The sequence below is a fragment of the Lissotriton helveticus genome, chromosome 3_2, assembly GCF_964261635.1.
Source record: "Lissotriton helveticus chromosome 3_2, aLisHel1.1, whole genome shotgun sequence".
In the NCBI taxonomy this organism is placed as follows: Eukaryota; Metazoa; Chordata; class Amphibia; order Caudata; family Salamandridae; genus Lissotriton; species Lissotriton helveticus.
In genome coordinates, this window is record NC_136062.1 from 154,524,230 (window position 1) to 154,548,142 (window position 23,913).

The 23,913-nt window shown below is 41.9% G+C and overlaps 1 protein-coding gene across 1 annotated transcript in view; it reads left to right on the forward strand.

Moving 5' to 3' along the window:
• The window catches only part of LOC144826522 (uncharacterized), a 592,534-nt gene that overhangs the window by 529,135 nt on the left and 39,486 nt on the right, over positions 1-23,913 (forward strand). Inside the window, exon 11 of the mRNA XM_078684945.1 lies at positions 16,991-17,102. Coding sequence (XP_078541071.1) covers positions 16,991-17,102 — 112 coding nt within the window. The remainder of the gene's footprint in view (positions 1-16,990; positions 17,103-23,913) is intronic.

The following is a 23,913-nucleotide window of genomic DNA, read 5'->3' on the forward strand; positions in this document are numbered from 1 at the left end:
ACATGCCTAAACTTAGGGAACTTAGACAATCCAGCAAAAAGCTGGAAAGAATGTGGAGGAAAAACTCCTCCGCAACTAATAAAAAGAATTACAGAGAGGCTAAAAAGATTTATAATTTAGAAATAAAGGCAGCCAAAGCTCTCTATTATGGGGAAAAAAATCACACTATCAAATAATTGTCCACGTGAAATTTTCCGGTCTGTAAGGACTCTCATTACTCCTCCCACGGCCCCCATTATCATTGCAGATACACCTAAATGGTGTAATGATATGGTAGAATTCTTCTTCAATAAAACTCAAACGATTTATAACTCCTTTCCTCAAGTACTGGCTTTACACAACCTTCGGGTACCTGAAGAGACAGGTCGAGATGGAAATTTGATTTTGGAGGTTATTCCTCCTTTAAGTCTTTCCTCTCTCCAAGGACTCCTTAATCAGCTTAAATCTGGAGCACCATCAGATGTAGTACCCCCCAATATTTTAAACCTAATTACTGAGACGGTGTCTGCTGTTGACTTAAATGTGATTAATGCTTCTTTGGCAACTGGTAGAGTGCCTTCTCAATGGAAACAGGCCATAGTGAAAGCACTTTAAAAAAAAACTAATTTGGACCCGGAGGTTTTGGCTAACTATCGGCCTATTTCCTTATTACCAGGCATTAGCAAACAACCAGAAAAGCACGTAAATCCACCTTCCTCGAAGAAAATTCTCGTCTGCATCCATTACAGAATGGATTTAGACCACAACATGGTACAGAAACTGCACTGTTGATAGCAGTGGAAGTACTGAGGAAAATCTTAGATAGAGGGGGCTGCGCTGCACTCATATTATTAGATCTCAGCGCAGCCTTCGATACGGTTAAACACCAATTTTTGGTCCAAAGACTAAGAATGATTGGAGTGGCAAGAACTGCATTAGAATGAATACAATCTTATCTAGAAGATCGATCCTTTGTGGTCTTTGAAGATGGTACCATCTCCAAGAGAATGCCACTCAGATGTGGGGTGCCTCAGGGCTCGTCCCCGAGTCCCAACCTATTTAATGTTTATATGAGTTTGCTAGCGGGCATAGTTACTCCTTTTGGTATCCAAATTATTAACTACGCTGACGATACTCAGTTTGTGGTTGCACTTGACGGAAAAGAGAACTCTGGTTCGAATCTAGCTTTATGCCTGGAAAAGGTGTCTAGCTAGATGGGCGATTCTTATTTGAAGTTAAATGGAGCTAAGACTGAGGTCATGCTCCTAGGTAACCCCACTTGTTTGACTATGGGATCCATTTGGCCCAGCTGTTTAGGTGCTCCCCTGCCCCTAAGGACCATATTAAGAGTTTAGGTGTATGGCTTGATTCTAAGTTAGATTTTAATGAGCATGCATATAAGGTAGCAGCCAGCTGCTCTGGAATCCTAAGAATGATTGGGAAGATCCTTTCCGTGCTTCCTTTTCTAGCCAAAAAGATATTAGTCCAGGCATTGATTTTGTCACACCTGAACTATGCTAATGCCTTATATCTAGGAGCCCCAGCTAAAACTATTATACAGATTGTTCAAAATTGTGCTGCTCACCTGCTTCTTAACACACCTAAACGCCTTTCAGCTAAACCCGCACTCGCATCACTACACTGGTTGCCCATTCAAGAAAGAGTTCAATTTAAAGCCTTGTGTATTATGCATAAAGCCCCACATATGATCAGAAGCATTATTCATCCCTACCACCCCAAGAAATCTCTTAGGTCAGACGATAAATTATTGGCGGTAATAACAAAAATTAAAAGAACGCAAAGTGGAGGATGTCGCTTCTCATTCAATGCTGCTAAATTATGGAACCATCTACCGACCAATATCCGCCTTGAGTCTAATTATTTGATTTTTAGAAAACAACTTAAGACTTATTTATTCCCATAAGGCTGTTTATAGTTGAAATGCAATGTTGTTAGCGCTGGGATGCTCCCGAGTAGCCATGCGCTCTATAAATGCCCTTCTAAAAGCAAAGAAGCAAGAACATCAGTAAAACGGTGTGTTCATTGTTGTGGTTCAAGTACTTCTAGTACAATCTAACAAATATAATATATAACTTTGTGTGTGGTCACACTTATTAATATTATAAAATTTATTACATCGTTATTAAAAAACTTTATAAAGTGTAGACATTTGTGAGACTTATACAAACAAGGGTTTTCATGGTTGGTGTACACTACTGTACAGTACACTGAGGAAGGATAGGAAAGAATAACAACAGCAAAAATACATATGTAACGGACCCTGTTTGGCATTGTGCATCACGTGGGATTCAACATTCAGGGAGCTGCAGCTGACAATAAATAGAAGCAAATAAGCCAAGAGGAATAAAGGCAAGAGAAAGACATACAGGCCTAATGCAGAAGCCCTGGCTCACCACAAAATGGCCGCCAGCCACATATCCAGGCCACACCAACAAGAAAGGGAATACAGACAATGCAGGCCTATGGCAAAATCACACTGGCTGCCTTCACAAAATGGCCACCAGCCACATGGCCAGGCAGGCTACCACAACAAGAGGAAGCATTAAGCCAAGAGGAACAAAGGAAAGAAGACATGCAGGCCTATGGCAAAAGCAAGCACACTAACTACCACCACCACAAATGGCCACCTGCCACATGGTCACTCACAAGCAACAACAAGGAGGAGTACTTGAAAACAATGAACTCAAAGAGGCCTATAGTGGACACAGACTTTACAAAATGGCCCCTGGCCACGTGAAGAGGCTCAGCCAAGGCAAATGCTGGACCACTGTTGCAAACACACACACACACACACACACCAGCCAGACAAAGTAGGCATGCTAAACAACACAGCTTTAATACAGCAATGCCAAAAATGAAAATCCACACGGCTAAAAAAGGTTTGCAAGTTACACAACAACCACACACATCCAACAAAGGCATTTATTTAACACGCATGAAAAAAATGAACACCTCCAAAAAAACACATTTTGCATTTCAATCCATGCCCTAAATGATGTTTAAATTCAACAGACGCCATAGAAACAGTTGTTTCATGCACCCATGAGTAGCTATGGGCCTATTGGTTGGAAAACCCATTGGCAGACTAGGCCACTTAGTGAATCAATTCAAAGCAATAATATTGCAAATTTCTTAGAAACTTTAGTGAACTGTGCTACATTTTTTGCTGGATAAAAGAAGAAAAAATTTCATGCAAAACAACAACCAGCAAGAAATCATGGATACCACAAAGAAGGCATGCAGGCCTAATGCAGAAGCACACTGGCTGCCCCTTCACAAAATGGCCACCAGCCACATGGCCAGGCATGCCACAACAACAAGAGAAGGGAAGACGGACGCAATGCAGGCCTATGGCAAAAGCACACTGACTGCCTTCACAAAATGGCAGCCAGCCACATGGCCAGGCATGCCACAACAACAAGAATGTGAAGACAGACACTTTGGTCCTATGGCAGATGCACACTGGTTGCCTTCACAAAATGGCCACCAGCCACATGGCCAGGCAGGCCACAACAACAAGAAAGGAAAGACAGACAATGCAGGCCTATGGCAAAAGCACACTGGCTGCCTTAACAAAATGGCCTTCAGCCACATGGCCAGGCAGGCCACAACAAGAAGCAATAAGCAAAGATGAACAAAGGAAAGGAGACATGCAGGTCTATGGCAATAGCACTAGCACCACCACAAAATGGCCACCAGCCACATGGTCACTCACAACACCAACAAGCAGGAGGCCTGGAAAACAATGAACTCAAGTAGGCCTATATGGACACAGGCTTTACACCGGGAGGCTCAGCCAAGGCAAATGCTGGCCCACTATTACAAACACACACACACACTGACCAGACAAAGGAGGCATGTTAAACAACACAGCTTTAATACAACAATGCCAAAAACGAAAATCCACAGGGATAAAAAAGGTTTGCAAGTTACAATCACACACATTGAACAAAGGTATTTATTTAACACACATTAAAAAAAGGTGACATACAAAAAAAAACATTTTGCATTTCAATCCAATGTTATACATGCCCTAAATGATGTTTAAATTCAACAGACATCACAGAAACAGTTGTTTCATGAACCCTTGTGTAGCTCTGGGCCTACTGACTTAAACACCTATTGGCAGACTACTGGGCTAGTGCATTAAATAAATATTGCAAATTGATTTCAAAAGTTGGCGAAAATATAGTGAACTTTGCAACATGTTTCTTTTATAAAAGAAAACTAGAAGAAAAATGACATACAAAGAAACAACTAGGCCCCTACTGAAACTATAGTACACCCACCATAATACATTTAAAAGAAACAATGAAAAGTACAAAAAATGTAGGTGCAATGGCCCAATCAAACAAACACCAATTTTCCAACTTGTGAAATTTTAAATCCAAAAGTCCTCAAATCCAGTGCTATATGATGCAGCAGACACAAAGAGTGATCTTTCCAGCTCCAAGTCCAAATGAAAAGTGAACAGGAGATGGACAAAGCACTGGGAGAAGCCTTCTGGACAGGGAGAGGAAGTTGGAGATGCTGGGGCACCTCCTTCCTCTTCAAAAAAAAAAGAAAAAGGAATCCTTGCTCAATAAAGTACAGCCAAATGTCAATCTGAGGGGTTTTTCTAAATCCAAATCATCATTTCGAGAAGGTTTTGATGCTGCTCTAGTGAGATTCTTCTCCAGATTGCACAATCTGTGTGTTCGGGAGTCTGATGGCGCTCCCAAATGACGTGTTTGCGATCGCACACTCTCGCGGGACCATGCGGCCAGCTACCAAATCTCGTAGCGCTCGCTAGCGGTTGGGAAATCTTGTCGGTGAACCCAGGCATCCTGGTAAGTCGCACATACGCGCGGGAAAATGCAATGCGAGCACGCGAACCCAAAAAACTCCGCTCCAGAGCGCGGAGTTGCCAAAAATCAGTAAACTCCACGAGTGGAGCAGATTTGACACCTACGGTAATTTCTTTATGTTCTTACTCAGCACCATACATGCAAATGTGATCCCATTTGAGATATCATGGAGCTCACGAGCCCTAGGTTCCAGAGTGAATAGCAAAAACCAGTGTGAACGGCCAGCTAGACTGCCAGGAAAGATCTAATGTCCCCTCACTTTAGAATCGCTAAAAATCCTCTCACTGAAGGCATGGTTCTGAATAGGAGAAAAGAAAAAATGGAGGAACTGGAAAACTTAAATGGATAAACAAGAGTTCAAATGAAAATAAGACTGTGCGTAAGCTCATTTAAATACTACTGATGTTTGCATTTATCGAACTGCAGCTAGTTTATCAACAAGTTTAGCTTAGGAATTACAATCCTGTTTTCCATACAAGCATCCAAACTAAAGTCCTATAAAGTTAACAAATGAACTAACATTTTTCCTAGAACAAGAGTGAAAAAGCAAATAAACAGCTGGTCGCAGGACTCGGAAACTGGCCATTTCTAGAATAAAATTTGCAACTGGACTTAGTTTGGAATAGTAAACACTCATCTTTCCAACATGACTGCACACTTGATAACTAAAGGCATAAACTCGGGTCAGTACTGGGCAATTCAGCTAAATGGCTCATCAACACTAGTAAGTGCTATATAATTGCATTTTACAATATAACATATTTGCTACATCAAAAAGGTGTTAATGAAAGCTAGTGCTGCAATGGCTACAAGTTACAATTTTGAGACAAAGAACTTTAAACAGCACTGAAACACATTTTAAGGGGCTTTTTTATTTTAAAGACATGGAGCTAAACAAATCATAAATTTTCATAAATAATCCATGATGTTGTGTTATTTGTTGTGAATATACATTATATGTTTATTCAAATGCACCTTAAGTGGTATAATACTGTCTTTCTGCACTACCAGGAATAAGGATCAAACAGTCCTGTACTGCAGCAAGGAAGTTGCAAAATACCCCTTTTGAGGAATCAACAACCACAAAAACGTTTGCCTGTGGCTTCAAAAATGTTTGCACTATACCTTTCTATGACTAGAAACTTTGTATTAAGTGAATGGCATCAATGAATGGGTAAAGTTGTGTAGAACAATTGGATGCAGATGTTCAGTCTCGAAATGTGTTCTTAGGGTAAAATGAATCTACCTTAGTTTGCCCGATTGTATGCTCATTAGAATAAATCTACATTTGCTTAGATTCAGTTCTTATGTGCTGGATAGGTAACGAAGTGGCCTTCCTACTAGTTTCTTTATGCAACACCATATTGTGGTAACTAGATAATAACCATAGCTACAGAATTTGCTTTGGCAATGGCTGTGTAGAGTACTATGTTACACTGAAGCATTTATATACAACTATTCTACCTCTAAGGATTCCTCAAAGTTATTTTTGGGGTGTTCATGTAAGTTTAGAATGCATGGCTGGTAGAGTGTGTGTTTAGTATTGTGGTTTCCATTGGAAGTTATTTGGAGGATTCCTCCAAACATGCAGTAGTAAATGTGTGGCTATGCTTAAACTGGCATGAAGCAGAAAGATGTGGGAAACAGAACCATGTTTGCCTAAATTTCCCCTACTAGGATTACCATTATTATTTGTTCTGGTGACTAAGGGGTGATCTGTTACTGTTGTGCTTTTTTGAGCAGGTAACCTTGGCTAAGAAAGGGAATGACCCAATGCAATTTAACAGGCACCATTCTTATATGGTGCACTAAGACAGTTGCTTTTAAAACAAGTGATCAAGCTATCCCATTCATATATCACCTTCAACCAACATCACGTGAACTAACTTAAATACTGAACCTCCCACTGTACATACGGTGTGCCTGCACCTTCAACCAACATCACGTGAACTAACTTAAATACTGAACCTCCCTCTGTGCATACGGTGTGCCTGCACCTATAACCAACATCACGTGAACTAACTTAAATACTGAACCTTATCCACTACTATATTGTGGGGATCCTTTTTGACCTCTGGTGTGCCTGATCTACCTCTCTCAGTTCTGTGCATGATCAGACCTACGCATCCCACAAGCTATGGCAATACCTCAGAGAAAGCTTTCATTGTTGGGCTCTCGGTTTTGCCGGCTACATCTACTTTCTACTGTAAGGGGGGGGGGGGTCATGCTCCCCTGCCTGACCTCACGCAGCCAAACCCTGTCCTGACCCTCAGGTCCCCAGTCCGCAAGTACAACCTGCACCTTTGGACTTTGAAACTCTGAACATCAGAGCATCCATCATAGTTCAGAAAATCCAGAAATCCTTGTTAGATTTGTAAAACTTCCTTCTCCTCACTGAACACTCTATTGCCAACCTCAAGCCCTCCCTTAATTCAGTCCTTCCCCTGCTCACCATACCCACCCTCCAACCCATGCCACAGGCCAGCAGACACCTTCGCCCTCGCAAACATCCCAACTACCTCTTGTAGGAGGAAACCCTATCCCTCCTCTCATCCTGCATGACCTCCCCCGGCGTTCCCGTCCTCCTGACAAGAAAGTTAATTACCTGATTCCCTCTGTCTCAGTCAACACCAATAGATCATCATCTCTCCACAATAGAGGAGTAAACAGCAACCACTTAACACAAGTACCCCTATCCTCCCCTTCTTCTAACATTTGTCCAGATGCTCCACTCTCTGGCCTCCTTCTTAACTGCCATTCAGCTGCGAGACACACCTCTGACATCGCCACCCTCATCCTAAGCCATAAAACTGATGTAGCTATCCTAACCGAGTCTTGGCTCAATGAATCTTCATCTCCTTACCTTGATTTACTGGTCCCGCCAAATTATAACATCATTAGGCTTGATAGACAAATAAAAAGGGGGGGGGGGCATTGCATGCATCTACCGCTCAAACATCCTTGTCACAGAATTCCATACAGACCGCACGGACTCCTGCAACTATCTTGCTCTCTCCATTTGTAAAAACACTACTCAGTTATGCAATTTGCACATCTTCTACCACCCCCCAGGCAAGAATGACACATTTATGGATCTCCTCATGGAAATCATTACTGCTAAGGTCTCCCCCCCACTCCAATGACATTTTTCTCAGTGCCTTTAATCTGCATTGGAATGTTCTCAGTGGCTCCCAGGTTAAAGCTGCCAAAGTCTTCCTTGCTCACCAATCACTCACCCAGGCCTGCACCCTTCCAACCCACTCGAAAGGCGCACTTTGGATTGGATCATCGCTAAGGCATCGTCGGTCAGGCTGAATTCAATAGATCCATACGACTGGTCAGACCACCATGCCATCACCTTCCTAATACCTGACTACTGCATGAAAAGACCTGGGCAACTGGTGAAACCGAAACGCTGGCTCACAGACGCTAAGTACCTTGACCTCGAGAAGCTGACTGCTCGCTGCGAGAACGACCTACTCCCCCCCGACCCCCCGGTTCAGCGCACCCCTCAATAGCGGAAGGAGAGCTCTCAGACTTACAGAAAGAAACTGGAGACAGCACCCCTCAGCCTCCCAACTTAAACTTCTTTGTCAGGCCTGAAATACTTACAACAAGAACATCCTCATATCCAAAAAAGAGTTCTTCAGATCAGAACTGGAAAACGACAAGACCAGACCCCGCAAACTCTTTGAAATAGTCAATCTTCAATCAAACAAACTAGCTAAGTCATCCAAAGAAACTACAAAATCCCTAATAACCTGTGATGAGTTCTCCTACTTCTTTACAACCAAAACCAACTCTCTAGGTAATGAACTCAATGTCACCTCAAACTTCCCTCCTCCTCTTACCGGGACCCATCTTTCCTCTCTCCCCCCCCTCACCAGTCAACGCCCAAAAATCAAGCTCACTGGTCCAACTTCGAACTATGTGATGACCATTCCATCTCAAAAATACTATCCCCTTAAATCCTTATGCCCACTTTAACGACCCTCTGCCCGCCAACTGCTTGGAGCGACCTCCCTACTCATTGTTCCCATTTGGACTACATTTATCAACGTTTTCCTTCTTTAAGGGTCCATACCTGACTCCCTGAAAACCGGGCAAGTCATCCACAGCCTAAAAACACCCACTCTGAATCCTGCAATTCCAGACAGCTTCAGACCAATTTCCAATATTCCTTTTCTTGCAAAAGTGCTGGAGAAATGTGTCCAACTACAACTAAGCAAATATATCGCTAATTTCAACTTGCTTGACTAATTCCAAGCACTGAAACTACTATTCTTCACATTGTAGATGATGCTCTCCAAGCCCTTGACCAAGGCAAAACCTATCTCTTGATCCTTCTGGATCTTTCCTCTGCATTCGACACAGTCAACCACGAGAAACTTCTTGAATGTCTCGAACACTGGATGGTTCTAGGAGGTACCGTCATCAAATGGTTTGGTTCCTTCCTCCAGAACCGTACCCAGAGATTCTTAGTCAACAGCAACCTATCTGCTCCTTCCCCTATATCAATCGGTGTCCCTGAAGGCTCTACTCTGTCCCCTACCCTCTTGAATCTCTACCTTGAAACATTAGCTGAAATGCTTTGCTCAGCCAACATCTCCTTCCACATGTACACCGATGATACTCACATCTACATCAAAATCTCTTCTCTAAAGGAGATTACCCATCTGAATGACACCCTGAAACTGACTGTTCAATGGCTCGCCAACAACCAGCTCAAACTGAATGCCCATAAAACGGAGTTCCTTCTCATCTCCCCCCCCCCCCCTCCTAAAAACTCCAATGACATCCTGGAGTAGATGAACTCGATCACGGCACTTAACTGCACACCGACCATAGTGGATTCTGCTAACTCTCTGTATAACCTTGGACAGCAACCTGAATATGTGTGAACACATCAACTCAATGGCCAAAACTGCCAGGTGCAAAAAACACAGTTGATGGACAGAATGTAGAACAATGTCATACATTCACCCCAGTACAAGGATCTGGGCCTAAATCCATCGTTTTTTTGCACTCCACACCACCCTGGGTTAGACACTGGCTATATGCAAATCAGCTCTGACCCTGTGCCTCATGGGAACAGTCCAGTCCGAACTATCAAGCCATGTCTTTCCCAGACCGGAATCAAGCATCCAAGGACCGGTTTCTGGCTATCAGCCTGGATAGCTTGACTCCAGTGGTGTGGAGAGCCTGGGACTCACGTCTGAGCATCCCCAGCCCACTCGGGGTGAAATTGCAAAAAACACAGTTGATGGACAGAATGTAGAACAATGTCATACATTCACCCCAGTACAAGGATCTGGGCCTAAATCCATCGTTTTTTTGCACTCCACACCATCCTGGGTTAGACACTGGCTATATGCAAATCAGCTCTGACCCTGTGCCTCATGGGAACAGTCCAGTCCAAACTACCAAGCCATGTCTTTCCCAGACCGGAATCAAGCATCCAAGGACTGGTTTCTGGCTATCAGCCTTCATCAGCCTGGATAGCTTGACTCCAGTGGTGTGGAGAGCCTGGGACTCACGTCTGAGCATCCCCAGCCCACTCGAGGTGAAATTGCAAAAAACACAGTTGATGGACAGAATGTAGAACATTGTCATACATTCACCCCAGTACAAGGATCTGGGCCTAAATCCATCGTTTTTTTGCACTCCACACCACCCTGGGTTAGACACTGGCTATATGCAAATCAGCTCTGACCCTGTGCCTCATGGGAACAGTCCAGTCCGAACTACCAAGCCATGTCTTTCCCAGACCGGAATCAAGCATCCAAGGACCGGTTTCTGGCTATCAGCCTTCATCAGCCTGGATAGCTTGACTCCAGTGGTGTGGAGAGCCTGGGACTCACGTCTGCCAGGTTTCACCTCAGCTACTTGAGAAAACGAAAACCCTTCCTTGAAACTGTGGACCTAAAAACCGCAGTTCAGGCGTTAGTTATCTGCAGAATTGAATACGGCTGCTCTACCCTATTTGGCCTATCAAAGACATCCACTGCCCCTCTAACAGCTTGCCTCAACGCAGCAGCTAGACTCTTATCTGGCTAAAAATTGTTTTACTACATTTCACCACATGTGAAGGCCTTGAACTGGCTTCCTTTTGAAGCCAGAATTCAGCTTAAGCTGGCCTGCATCACGCACAAAGCATTGTGCACAAACTCCCTGGTATGTCTCGCCCAGAAAATCGTGTTATCTGGGGGATTCAGAAACTCCTGGTCAACCAGAGACCATGTGCTCCATCCACATCGCTTCCGTAAGGAAAAAGATATAACCGAGCATTCTCTGGGGCTGCACCAAGATTCTGGAATTTGCTACCATCCTCCATCATAAGAATACCGTTTCTGTCAATCGTCAAAAAGGAAGTTTAAAACTTCCTAATGAGCAAATTCCTCCAATGGATGTATGACTAAAGCACTACCCTTTTAACAACGAATGCCTTAACCACGAAGGCTAAACCACTACCTAAGCCAAACCACTGTGTTCTTTACAACTACTTACTAAACCACGGAAAGTATCAATTTCCATATTACCTGAATCTAAGACTGCATTCTGTTAAATGCTTCTTTAAATCACGTTACAAAGATGAAATTTTAATAAACATGTCTTTTTAATAATACTTTTTAATGTATTTAATCTTTAAATTATCATTCTTTAAAATCGTTTTTTACAAATCTGGACAAACTTACAAATTGACACTAATCTATGCTAAATACCAATAAAACATAAAAAAAATCCGATTTTGACTAGAATGCTAACTAAATTAAATTTACATTTTTCCAAATGCACTAATTTAAACTATAGTAAAATAGCAAGTTCTTTACAAAAATATATATTTTCTCAAAACGGATTGGTTAACATTTTTTCATTTGTAAAATGATCTGACTTAATTTAAACATTTAAAAAATGTCCATTCTCCATATTGTCACCATTTCAAATGTGTCAACCAGTCGCATTTTTCACACTTCAAGATCGTATCTTTGAATAACAAACCAACAGTGCCATCTACTGGCCTAATACATTAAATTATAATAAAGACTAATACATCAAAAACCTGTTTAAAATTTTAATATAATTATACATGCTTTTAAGATTTATTATTTAATTATTGACACTTACCTTTGGTTTATTAATTCGTGGTTTATGTACAGTAGTGGTTAATGAAGTCGTGGTTCGGGTAAAGGTTGTTGTTGAAGATTCGTTGTTTAGTACACTAGTTATTGATTCGTCCTTCAATAACTCTCATTTGTCATGCATACCGCCTTTTGTCATGGCTTTTGTTTCTATGCATAATTTCCTGTACTGCTTGACCCTTCCCGTGTAACAATTCTCACTCCTACAATGTTCTGTTGGTTCTCTCTACCTTTGCTATCATATCTCCCCTTTTATAAAACTGCTGGTTTTCCCTTTTTATCGCTGACATGTCGCTCTGCTGATTATGGTACTGTACAGATTATTGTATAGAACTCAGGTTTTTGGCCTAATGTAGTCTATTCCTAATCCACATCCTTGTGTTTTACCTGTGCCTAATCTGTACGTAACTTGTTATCCCTGTAAAGCGCTATGATACCCTAACGTGTCACGTTCACGCTTTGTAAAACTTCAAATAAATAAATATATAGGTTTATGAGATCCACCCAGGGTTGGAAATATTGTGACACAAGAAACTTTTATATGCAACATACACCACTTGTACATGAGCCTCTGGAGCCCACTCTGGAACAGAAGATGCTACATCCCAATCTTTGTGTGAGATGATTATTGATAAATATTCTTGATTTGTTAAAGTCGCTGAAGACAGAAAGTCAATGTTGGAACAAAAAGTCCCTTGCAAGGCTCTCAATAGTGTGCTGTCCTGCCTTTGATGGTTTTACTGTTGTAGTTTATTCCTTCAGTGAGTCCAACAATCCATCAAGATCGCTGTTGCACCTCCATGTTGCATAGATTTAGACCCCAGAGAATTGCTTTAAAGTTGAGAAAACACTCACTGTCCAGGATGTGGTGGATTTATGGTAGTGACAGCATGATTACTACTAACGGTGCAGTCCTTTTTGCCTGTATTCTTCAGTGGTGGGGGGGATGGGGTCAGCCCCATATCAAACGTTTTGCAAATGTCCCTTAAAAATGTATGTACACATGATTAGGATATGTGTAAAAGAATATATACACTTGAGGAGCTGTGATTCAGGGTTAGTCTCTCCCCGACTGCCGCCCTTCTGCCAGGCTGAGTATGGTATAAGAATCATGTTGGAAGACTTTCAAGAACGCTTTCTCTTGTTAAAGGGGGTTAATCGACAGTATCGTACAGAGAAGTCTGTTTGGAAAGAGCTGAACAGTCTAGCTGCATGATGACCTGTGGAAGATGTTGTAGTTGTGAAGTCTGTGCCGCTGCAGAACACAATGTCACTAAAGTACTATACAGGGAAAACATCTACATCTGTCTGCATCACTCAGGGCGCTGTAGGGAAACCCAAGTCTGTCCCTCTTTGCCTTCTGGAGCTTTCACAACGCCCTCACGTCTATCTCCCGGGCAGGTACGGCCATGGTGAGTCTGTAACTGTATCTAAATCCATTGCATGGTTTCAACTTCAAGTCCCTGCCTCAAGCTCTGCTTTCATTGAGGACTGCACACATCTGCCTTCCTGCCCCAGTACTCTAGGCACCCTCCATCACTGTGAAAGTCCAACTGTGACTCATGGCTTCAAAGATACAAACCTGCAAATATGGCACCCACCGTAATGCACTCACATATTTTGCCGAAGTTGTAGTGCAAAGGAGCCCAATGATTATCCTCCGTGAAGACTTACTTGAGCATATTATGCTAGTATGTGGATGTGACAACTGGTCTTATCCATGGCCAAAAAAACACCGAAGTAACAACTGCAGAGAGTGATCCTTTGTGCAGGATACCATACCAAAAGGGTCTTATTGTAAGATTTCTAGAAAAGATTTTTAAAAGTGTTATTGCACTATGAACATGTCGGGTTTTAGTTAATCAAAATTCATGCCTGGATACAAAGCAATGGCAATTATGCTGGAGAACCAGAGGTGAGAGTGGTGATGCTGTGACAAACCATACACATGCAGTGAGCAGGGGTGCAGGTATGCTTTTTGAACATTTAAGATGATGAAGATCGTGAGAGTGATCGTGAGAGTGCAGCTGCTCACAAATCACACATCTGAGAAGGGAACAGTGCAGCTGCAATATTGCTGATCGAGCCTGAAAAGGTCTAGTAGTAGTATGACAAACAGAATTATACTGGAAACCTTGAATAACTTTACTTACGAAACCCAGCCAAGGTGGAACTGAAACCCAGCTGTCCCAGATCAATACTGGATTGTTCAGAGAAGCGCAACTGAGTGATGTTTAAAGCAAAAGCTGAAGGATCTCTTCTACGTGAACCTTTACATATGTGAGGGACAAACAACATGAGCCTTCAAACTCTGTGAATATCACCACAACAGTCCCCAATCATACGTTGCAAGACCAGATGTCCGGGGTTTTGAACTTTCAGTACTTGGTAACATTTGACAATGTTCAGTCTGCGCCATCTTCTAAATGCATTGTATCTGTTGAAGGCATGCTGCATGTCACAGGGGTCATGCATATTTTGAGAGCACATCAACGCCTCTGAATAATCAAATAAATGGTAGAAATTGTGGACAAGAACAGGAGGAGGATAAAGGAAAAGGAGATAGGGGCATAGCCAGATATGGAAGCAAAATATACAAAAACATGAGAATATAAAGAGAAGAGATGGAAAGAGAATGTACATAGAGAAAGGGAGAAGCAATGGAAACGACCATATGAAAGAATGAGCAGAGAGGGGAGGATGAGAGACAATGAGATGACAATAGAGAAGTAAATGATAACTAGTTACTGGATAGGATGATAATAAAAGATGACCAAGGTTAGGCATTTCCATGGGTTCAACCAACAGGAATGGTACTTCTTGAAATGGAAAATGTCAGAAGCAGGTATTTAATATATATGGCATTTCTTGTGTTATGTTATGAAGAGCAATTTCTCTTCGTTTGAAATTAAATTAGGTTGGTGTGAGGATAGCCGCCTTTATCTGTTCCCCTCACTTCCCTGCTGATGCAAAACAACTGCAATTAGTACACATGCAACTCACTCTTTTCGTTACACTGTAAATACTCCTGGTTGTCCAGAACCGTTTCAGATTCTTTTTCTGATGAGACTTAACTCCATCACTCTTGACAATAGCCAGTTCCATGCATTTATCATTCTTCCTTCTGTTAGGCTGGTACTGATCATTTTCCTATTCTTATGCCATGACTCCTACACCTCATAAAATAAAATGAGAATAACGGATACTAGTAGTTACCCACCTCACTGGTATTCATGTTACTGACCTCAGAAGAATAAAAGGCTGGTCGGACCTGTTGGAATTTGAATTTTTTACCATTGTGGCAAACATATATGCCTGCAGAGAATGCATGAGTCCACCTAACTTCACACAAGAATTCCACTGAAGTACTCCTATTATGCCATCTGTAAAATTTCCACTGATCTAAATTGAAGCTGAGCATAAGCAATATTTGGTGTAAATTACTTGTTTTGACATTGATTCTGTGTTGTGGTTGCCCCTTGGATAATCACAGTTCATGCTTAGTTTCTGTGTTTCCTGAGTGCCTGTACAGTCAACATTTTTCCAAATGCAGGCTTCATTTCAGATCTTGGAAGTGCCTAGAAGGGCTAAGCATATCAAAGAAAAAGAGTATTTGGTGGCAGCTAAAACTCAGGGTTAATATTTAGAATGATGAAAATTCAACAATCTGTGTGTTACAAACCCCGGAACAGAGGTGTTCTTTCCCTTGACTGTAAGAAAGTTGATTCATGTACTAAGGGCCTGATTTAGAGTTTGGCAGCAAGATAGTCTGTCGCAAACATGACGAAGTACCCTTCCTGACAAACCTTTGATCCTTCGATGGCTCAGTGGAGTATGACCAAAATTTCACAACTTGTTAGGGCTAATAGCTGAATGTGTCACACAACAATTTGTATCATGTTACAATTCCTTGAGGGAGAACCTGAACCCACTATAAATATTATTAAGCCTTCTTATGCGGAGACCAGCAATATTTGCCAGTGAACTTAAAAATTAATTATTGAATGTATATCTTTGAGAAAAATAACACCACGCATCATGGTATGGCACCAGAAGAGTGACTGGACCCCCACAAGTAATTTTTATGCACCTCTGAAGATAACTCTCCAACGCCTTACTTTTTTAAGTGATAGCCCCCCCGTCCAGAGGTTTGGGTCTAGTTACACACCTGCTGTGCCCCCCACTCCCAAAAACAAAAAAACGAAAGGCCTCCTAGCTGTCGAGTGGGATCTATGCTTATGGACCATGGTGCAATCCCAAGTCCACAATCAGGGATGTGAGAGGCCTCATTGGAAAGGGAAGATTCTCCCATTTCCAGTGATGCCTTCCTCAAATTTGTGGGTGCCTGCTCAGAGAGCGGTGTCACCGACAAAAAGCAGAGATACCTGCTCCTTGTGCTGCTGCCCCGTGGGATTTGTGAACAGTGTGCTTTTGTTACTGATGGTCTGGGGTTGTGGCGGGGGCTGAAATGGAGAGATTCTGTGTCAGTCCCCTAGGTGGTCACATGAGGGGAAGCCACTGGTGAGAGTACCGGACGTTCACCCATGCTCTCCCCTCATGATAATCAGTTGACGTTCATCGCACTGCTAAAGTAACTTACGGGTGGGGATAAATATCTCTTGTTTGTATTCACTGCCTAGGACTGCCTGGCAGGGCAAACCTGGCAGCCCACTGGTGGAATGGTCTCTAGTTTAAGGGTTTCCACTGGCAGAGCCAGCTGGAGCACTGCTGGCAGAGAACCTGCAGTTATATCAACTCTAAAAGGGGGTGGGGGAGTATGAGGTTGGCACACAGAAATTTGGTGGATGTCCTTAATATACCTACCAGTAAGTGCACACATCAGAACTTAGTATGAGGGTCTTACAGGCTGAAGCAAGGGTAACTGCTGTCTTGCACAAATCTAAGGTAAAGGAATCTGGATGTGCAACAAAGGGATATTGTGAAATTATTACCTTTCTCTGATTTATATGCATTTTCTCAGTCCATCTTATACATTTGTTGTAGATTTCCTTGCTGTGGTAAGACCTACCCTTGCGATATCTGTCACAATGCAGCTCAGAACCATGAGATGGAGCTGGCCACCAGAATGATTTGTGGCTACTGTGCAAAAGAACAGGTAACTTCTGGGGTGTTTTCCTTTCATTTAATGTACCCTCTTTATCCTCTTACTGCTGTTTGTCTGGTACACACAGATGCGATCTCTTAATTTTAATGTATTGCATGTCGGTTACTCATTCAATTATCATCAAGAAAGTAAAATGTGCGATAAGCAGTTTGAATTTATACACAATATGCCATAAGCTGACTCTGTAGTATAGTATACCCTTTGAAATGAAACTTCTTTTGTCACATTTCTAGCACATTTATTAAACCGACCCCTTTCTTTTGCTACAATTATGCAGTGATCTGGTGGGACCATTGCCTCTAATCGCTTCGTCTTGCTGCATTGGATTTCATTTGGGGAAGGACATTCATTTATTAAACCTAGTGGAAAAAAACCTTGGCGAATCTAACAAGACTCTTAGCCAAGGTGATCCAAGTACTGTCTAGTTACAGGATGTGGAAAGCAGCACAAAGTAGTAATTGCCCTGGTACTGGAAGCAGCTTGCTGTTTCAGAACTAAATGTGCAACACTGCAACGTTCGTTTTCACTAAAGGTTTGTTTCCTCAGCAGACATATTGCTGCTCAGTCTCAGTTCAAGTCTGCTTTCAAGGTAGGCAGTTCCATTTTTCCTGAAAATTTCCTGGCAAGGCTTCATTTCCAGAGAAAATTTGGGCATTACCCATTAGAGGGAGTGCATAAATGTTCCGTCTTAACCACCTGCAAGATGATGCACAAATATATTTATTTCCATTTATCTCTTTCTTTCTCTATTTTTAGGCTGGAATCAATAATTACAAAGTATTTTTTATAGCTTTTATGTGTGTAGAAGGTCATGACCTGTAGATGCCGAGAAGTATAATTCTAAGAATTAATTTAATTATACATACTTTTTGCAGGGTAGAATTAGCTTTATTCAGAATTACTGGGCAGGCTCTAAAAATCTTGACTGTTTCTCGGAATTTCCTGTGAAACGAGGTCTCCCCTTGGAGCAAAGATGTAGGTCAGTAGTAGATGTTGGATCAGTTGTTATGAACTGTGCAAAAGAGTGTGTTTGTGAAGCGGTAGAGGCACGCCCTGGACATAATAAATATGCTATTAACTGAATATGTCGACTGAAAGTGTCTAAACGGTAACAAATCTGCCTTGTTAATTCTGACTCTGTCCAGGCAGCTGATCAGCCTCCAAATGCCAAGTGGACAGTGGATTTAGAGGAAGGCTGTATTAATACATTTCAAGTAGCAATGTTCTCATCTTGTATTTTGCCCAATGACTTAATGTCAGTATCACTACCACAACTTAAATAACTAAACAAGATTTTAGGTATTTTGCCCTGTTTGATGGCATGTACGGCAGTAGATACATATGCTTAGTATAAGTCCGCCTTCTAGTGTTGGGCTCAGAAATGTGCAAGTTGTTTTTCTTGGAAGAAGTTATTCGAACCACGAGTTATAGTGACTCCTCTTCTTGCTTGCATTACGCATAGTCATCGATTCCATTGTTGGATTGTTTTTTCCGCCGTCTGGTTCGGTTGTGTGTTCCGCTGCTCCGGTCGACATCATCAATAGGATCCTTTTCTATTACCTTTGGTATTGTTATCGATCGAGATTCATTATATTATACATCTAAAATCATCTAAGAGAGATTCGATTCCATTCCGGCCTAACCGTCCTTTGCCCTTCGGGGCGGAAATTCTCTTGGGCGTTTTTTCTTTAACAAAAACTGCTAAAAGGTATGGAAGAACACCTGTCATTCAAATGTCCCTTCTACAGATTTATACAAAGTGTGTAATTCCCGCCTCTCATCGGATCATCAGGAACATAACTGCGAGTCCTGTAAATTCTTCAGGTCAGTGGTATTCGTTTTAGGTAAACCGCGCCACATAGAAAATTCACACAAATTAGCACAAAAGAACCCTGTATTTGACGGTGCTATAAGGTAAGAAGAAACCACCCCTCCCTAGCACACATGATAGTTTAAATAACACAAGTATGTGACGTGTTGCCACAAAAGATGCAAAAATGAACAGAAGGTAAGTATTCTTTCTTCTTTGTTGGTCACTTTATTCAGTGTAATTTTTTCCCGGAAGTTCTCAACAGCCAACACGTGTTTCATCGTAACTGGGAAATCGTCCCACGACTTTCTCAAGGCTTTGTATTTATAAATAGACATATAGAAAAATTGTACGTATACTGGGACTACCACATTAGTCCCATTAAATACAAGATTCTCCATATTTTAATAAAAACAGGAAAGTCGCCAAAATCAGTGAATCTCAAGCTAGTGGTGAGTTAATGATCAGAAAGGAAGACCAATGTTTCAAAACCTGTTTGTAATTACACAAAGAAGTACCTCTTTGAAACAGTAGGTCTATGAACCTAATAACAATGGAGAGACCAAGTATGTGCGTTTAGGTATAGCTGGTGCCGTGGTGTAGGTGTGTCACTTGTGTTTGAATGATAGGTCGTGAGAGAAGTAAAGCACTCTTTGTGCTTAAATTCAATATCTCCGATGTGTTCATTTAAAATTACAAAGATCCCGTGATATGGTAAAATCATGAGGTTAAGGACCGTATATAAGAGCAAATTTGTAAGATAATATGTAAATACCTAATTCCAGTGAGTAAGTATATCCTGAAAACCAAGCAAGAAAATATGTATAAGTCAATCCTTATCCAGGTATTAATGACCATGAAGTATTTCATATTGCAATATTATACTGGACTTACTTAATATGCGGTGATAATTCCAACCCGCATAGGGTTTCCAAAATAGCAGCGTCCTTTGGTATGAATCTGGTGTCTCTGGTCTTTTAATCTCGTGGTTTTAACATTCTTCAGTGCTGAAAAAATATTTTAAAAGTTGCTAAATCATGTTTGTCTTATTCTATGTTCCCTACTGTTAATTCATACCGTTTCGTGGCAGCAGCATGTCTGGTTATGAGTATAGACATACAATTATTCATATGACCAAAATAAGGAACCACTTCAGATTTACCAAGTTCAGAAGACCGGGTTTAAGTGACCAAAATGCCAAATGTTAACAGTATTCAAACCAATAGTGTGCAGGGATAACTTGTGCACTAGTATATTGTTTTTATTCTTTCTAAGCCACTATTACATCTGCTATGTTTTAATTCCCTATGCGCCCGTCTTTGGAACTATTCAAAAGATTGGCTCCTAGTTTAAAAGCCGCCCATTCTGTATCTATTGATATTGGCCATAACCTAGTGGCAAAGTCAGACCCCCTTTAGACTTCAGTAAATAAAGTAGCCGGTACAGAGAAAACCTCCTACACAATGTCAAGAAGTTGGTCATAGGAAATGTTCAACGCTACAAATCGCGCTAATCTATCTGCTCCTCTTACCTTCTTACTTTCTTGATATTCGCCGAGACGCCACCAAAGGTCCTCGAGGCAGAGTATGCTCGAGTGAGGTAAACGCCAATCTCATTAAATGTCATAGTCGGGGTTCACTGTCCTACGTCACTTCCCATCCCTTCCAGATGGTATAGAAAGTGTAAAAGATCTTCTCGCTTAAACCTAAAGTAGGGGCCATCTTTAAAGCGAGATCCATTTCACGTGTGTTAATATACTGTATTGGTATATCGTATTGTCACTGGGATTGCCCTTTCTAAATTATATGAGATATTGCTATACTGATTGTCGAGCGGAATTAGTGTATTTTTAGTAGATGAAAATAAGTCGTAGTAATATAGAAAAAATTGAGGTATTTTTTGAACAGATCAAATTTGGTCACTGGTCCATGTGAAATCTGAAGTGTTGTTTAAAAATTATGTTAGCTATTGGTGTCCATTCTGCCCATAATAAGTTGGTGAAATTATCATGCATTAAAATTCTAACTTGTCTCTCCATCCATTAGAGTCAGTGCAATATAAGAGACTGACAATCCCATCATACAGAGCTATAAAACAAGAGTTAATATAGGGAAGTTCAGCAATGTGTATGGAAGGTTAATGTCTATCAAATTCACAATATAGTTTTCCACATGATGTAGTAATCAACAACACTTGATACATTTCAAAATCATTTCAAAACAGCTTGTTATCTAAGCAAAATATTAACTTTATATATTTCAGTCAATGTCAATTATCGACATCGTGCTCAAGCTTGTTGGACAGTCTGTACCAGTATATCCTTTATAGCTTCGTGTTGCTTTTATGTACGTGGGGGTATTGGTTGGTCTATACTCTGTTGACATTTGTGCTTATGTTTTTCGAGCTAACATCTGTAACTTCTGTTTGTCTGACAGAGTACGGGGTAACTTGGTTGGTTTCTACATTCCAGCCCCTAGAGTTCATGAGAGTGTCTTGTCCATGTTGCTTGTCTCCTGGGTCTGAGTGTGTACTGGTTCTGTGTTGTGTTTATCTCATTTCCACTGTTTTTATTGCCCAGGAAGTAATGCAGTTCCTGGTCAATATTCTACACTCCGTAGTTTCAAAATCCAGTGTGCCTCTCTGTGCCTTAGTGCCAGTTCCCTATTCCCCCCTCTTGGGTGTCTAGGGACATGTTCTATTCCATAAAACTCGAAACACCGGTTGGTTGTTTGAGCAGAGCAGATCGACATGTGTGCAGCCCCCTGTTTGACTGCTCTTATGTGTTCGCTAATCCTCTCTCTTAGTGTTCTGATTGTGCTCCCGATGTATCTTTTCTTGCATTTGCATTCTATTGCATAGACCACAAATTTAAGGGCCTCCGGTGCAATTATGATGTGACCGCCACCCTGGCGGTCACATCCCACATCTTTACCCTTGGAGTGGGTGCTGCTTGAAGCAGCACCCGCCGCAAGGTTAAAAATGCATGATTTACATTTACATGCACAAAGCGGCAGGCACCGTGCGGTGCCTGCCGCTTTGTGCATGTAAATGCTGGGGGGTACCATAGGTACCGCCCATGTGCACCACCCCCCAACACCCTGGGGGCCCGCAACGGGTCCCCAAACACCAAAGACCACATGCTTTTCCACGGCGGTAAAGCCGCCGTGGAAAAGCATGTTTAAATGCACAACATAATTTGGCTGACGGTGTCTTGCAGACACCGCCACCAAATAGCCCTCCACACCCCGCGGATCAGCGGCGGACGGACCTGCCGGCCGCCACTGGTCCCAGCGCAATCCCACTGCCATCCTAATCTGGCGGTGGGTGATGTCTGTGGCCGCGGCGGTGAATCCGCATCCTCCAAGCAGGCGGTGGCTTCCGCCGGCCCGGAGGATGCGGATTCACCGCCATCCTAATCGGCCCCTTAGTGAGGCAACTGATGTTGGTGTAGATTTGATATTTTGTTCCCCCTGGTTCCTCAAATTCTGTTTTTCTACCACATGCCCATTTACATGTGCTGCAGTGTCCACAACTGAAGAAACCCACTGTGTGTTTACTCAGCCAATTTCCTCAGGTTTCGGGTAGCTAGGACTCAGAATGTTTCTCAGTGAGACCCCTCTTCTGTATATAATGTTTGGTTTGTCAGTAATGAACTCTCTGAGTGCATTGTCTGTTTTAAGTAAATGCCAATATTTGTTTAGGCTCCGTCTTAACACACTTGACCAGTTGTTATAACCAGTGATCAATCTAATCTTTTGGTCCTGGCCTTTGCGTTGGGAATTGTCTTTCAGTGTGTCTGATCGTTTGATTTTGTCTATTCTTAGGTCTGCTTAGGTTAGTAATGTCTTGTCATACGCCCTCTTTTCAAATCTTATACCCCTTCTTGTATGTTTGGAATTCTTCATCTCTAATTCAGTTACATCGTACTCTAGTCAGTTCTCCGTAGGGGATTGATCGTATCTTGTGGAAACGATGTGCACTGGACGCATGCAATAGAGAATTGCATGCTGTGGCTTTCCGGTACAGTCTGCTGTGAATTTTGTTGTAGTGTATGTAAATTCCACATCTAGGAAAGGGATTTTGGTATTACTGTGTTCCATGGTGAATCGTATGTTGTGTTCATTGTAATTGAGGTACTCGAGGAACCCCATCAGTTTAGTCTGTGTACCCGTCCAGATCATAATGCCTTCGTCTATGTATCTGCCCCAAAACAGTTTCGAATCACTCCATTCGGAGCCCAATGGGCCCCAGATTCTTGTCTCCTCAAACCAACTCATAAACAGGTTGGCATACGAAGGAGAGAACCTAGAACCAATTGCAACTCCTTGTCTTTGTCTGTACCAGTGGTCCTTAAAGAGGAACACATTATTGTCCAATATTAGTTCCACAATCTCTATTAGGATTTCGGTATGACCCAAGAGCTGGCTGCCCTTCTGTTAAGCATCTTCTTGACAGCTGTAAAGCCAATGTCTCCTTTGATGCTGGTGCACAGTGCTGTTACATCTAGTGTGACCAACAGCATGTTATCTTCTCAACTTAAGTCTGCCAGAGTACCCAAAACATGCTTGGTGTCTCTGATGTATGATGGTAGGTTGGTAAGAAGTGGTTTTAGGAATATATCTACATACTCTGATATCCTTTCAGTAGGTCCACCAATTCCAGAAATGATTGGCCTACCTGGAGGGAATGGAAGAGTTTTGTGTACTTTTGGTACCATGTAAATGCACAGAAACCTCGGTCGGTCCACCTTCAGATAGGTCAACTCATTGTCGTCCAATAGGCCTTGTCCATGCCAACGTCTCAATTGAGTGTTAATGTAGTCTGTCAGAGTTCAGATGGGATTGCCTTTCAATGATTCATAGCATTCCACATCAGTTATGCAGTATTATGGGTGTCTTTCATAGATTCACATGCCTGAATCATTCCCCGTCATCGAGACGGGAGTCTCCGGTACATAGAAAAGTAATGTCCTATAGACATACATAGAGAATA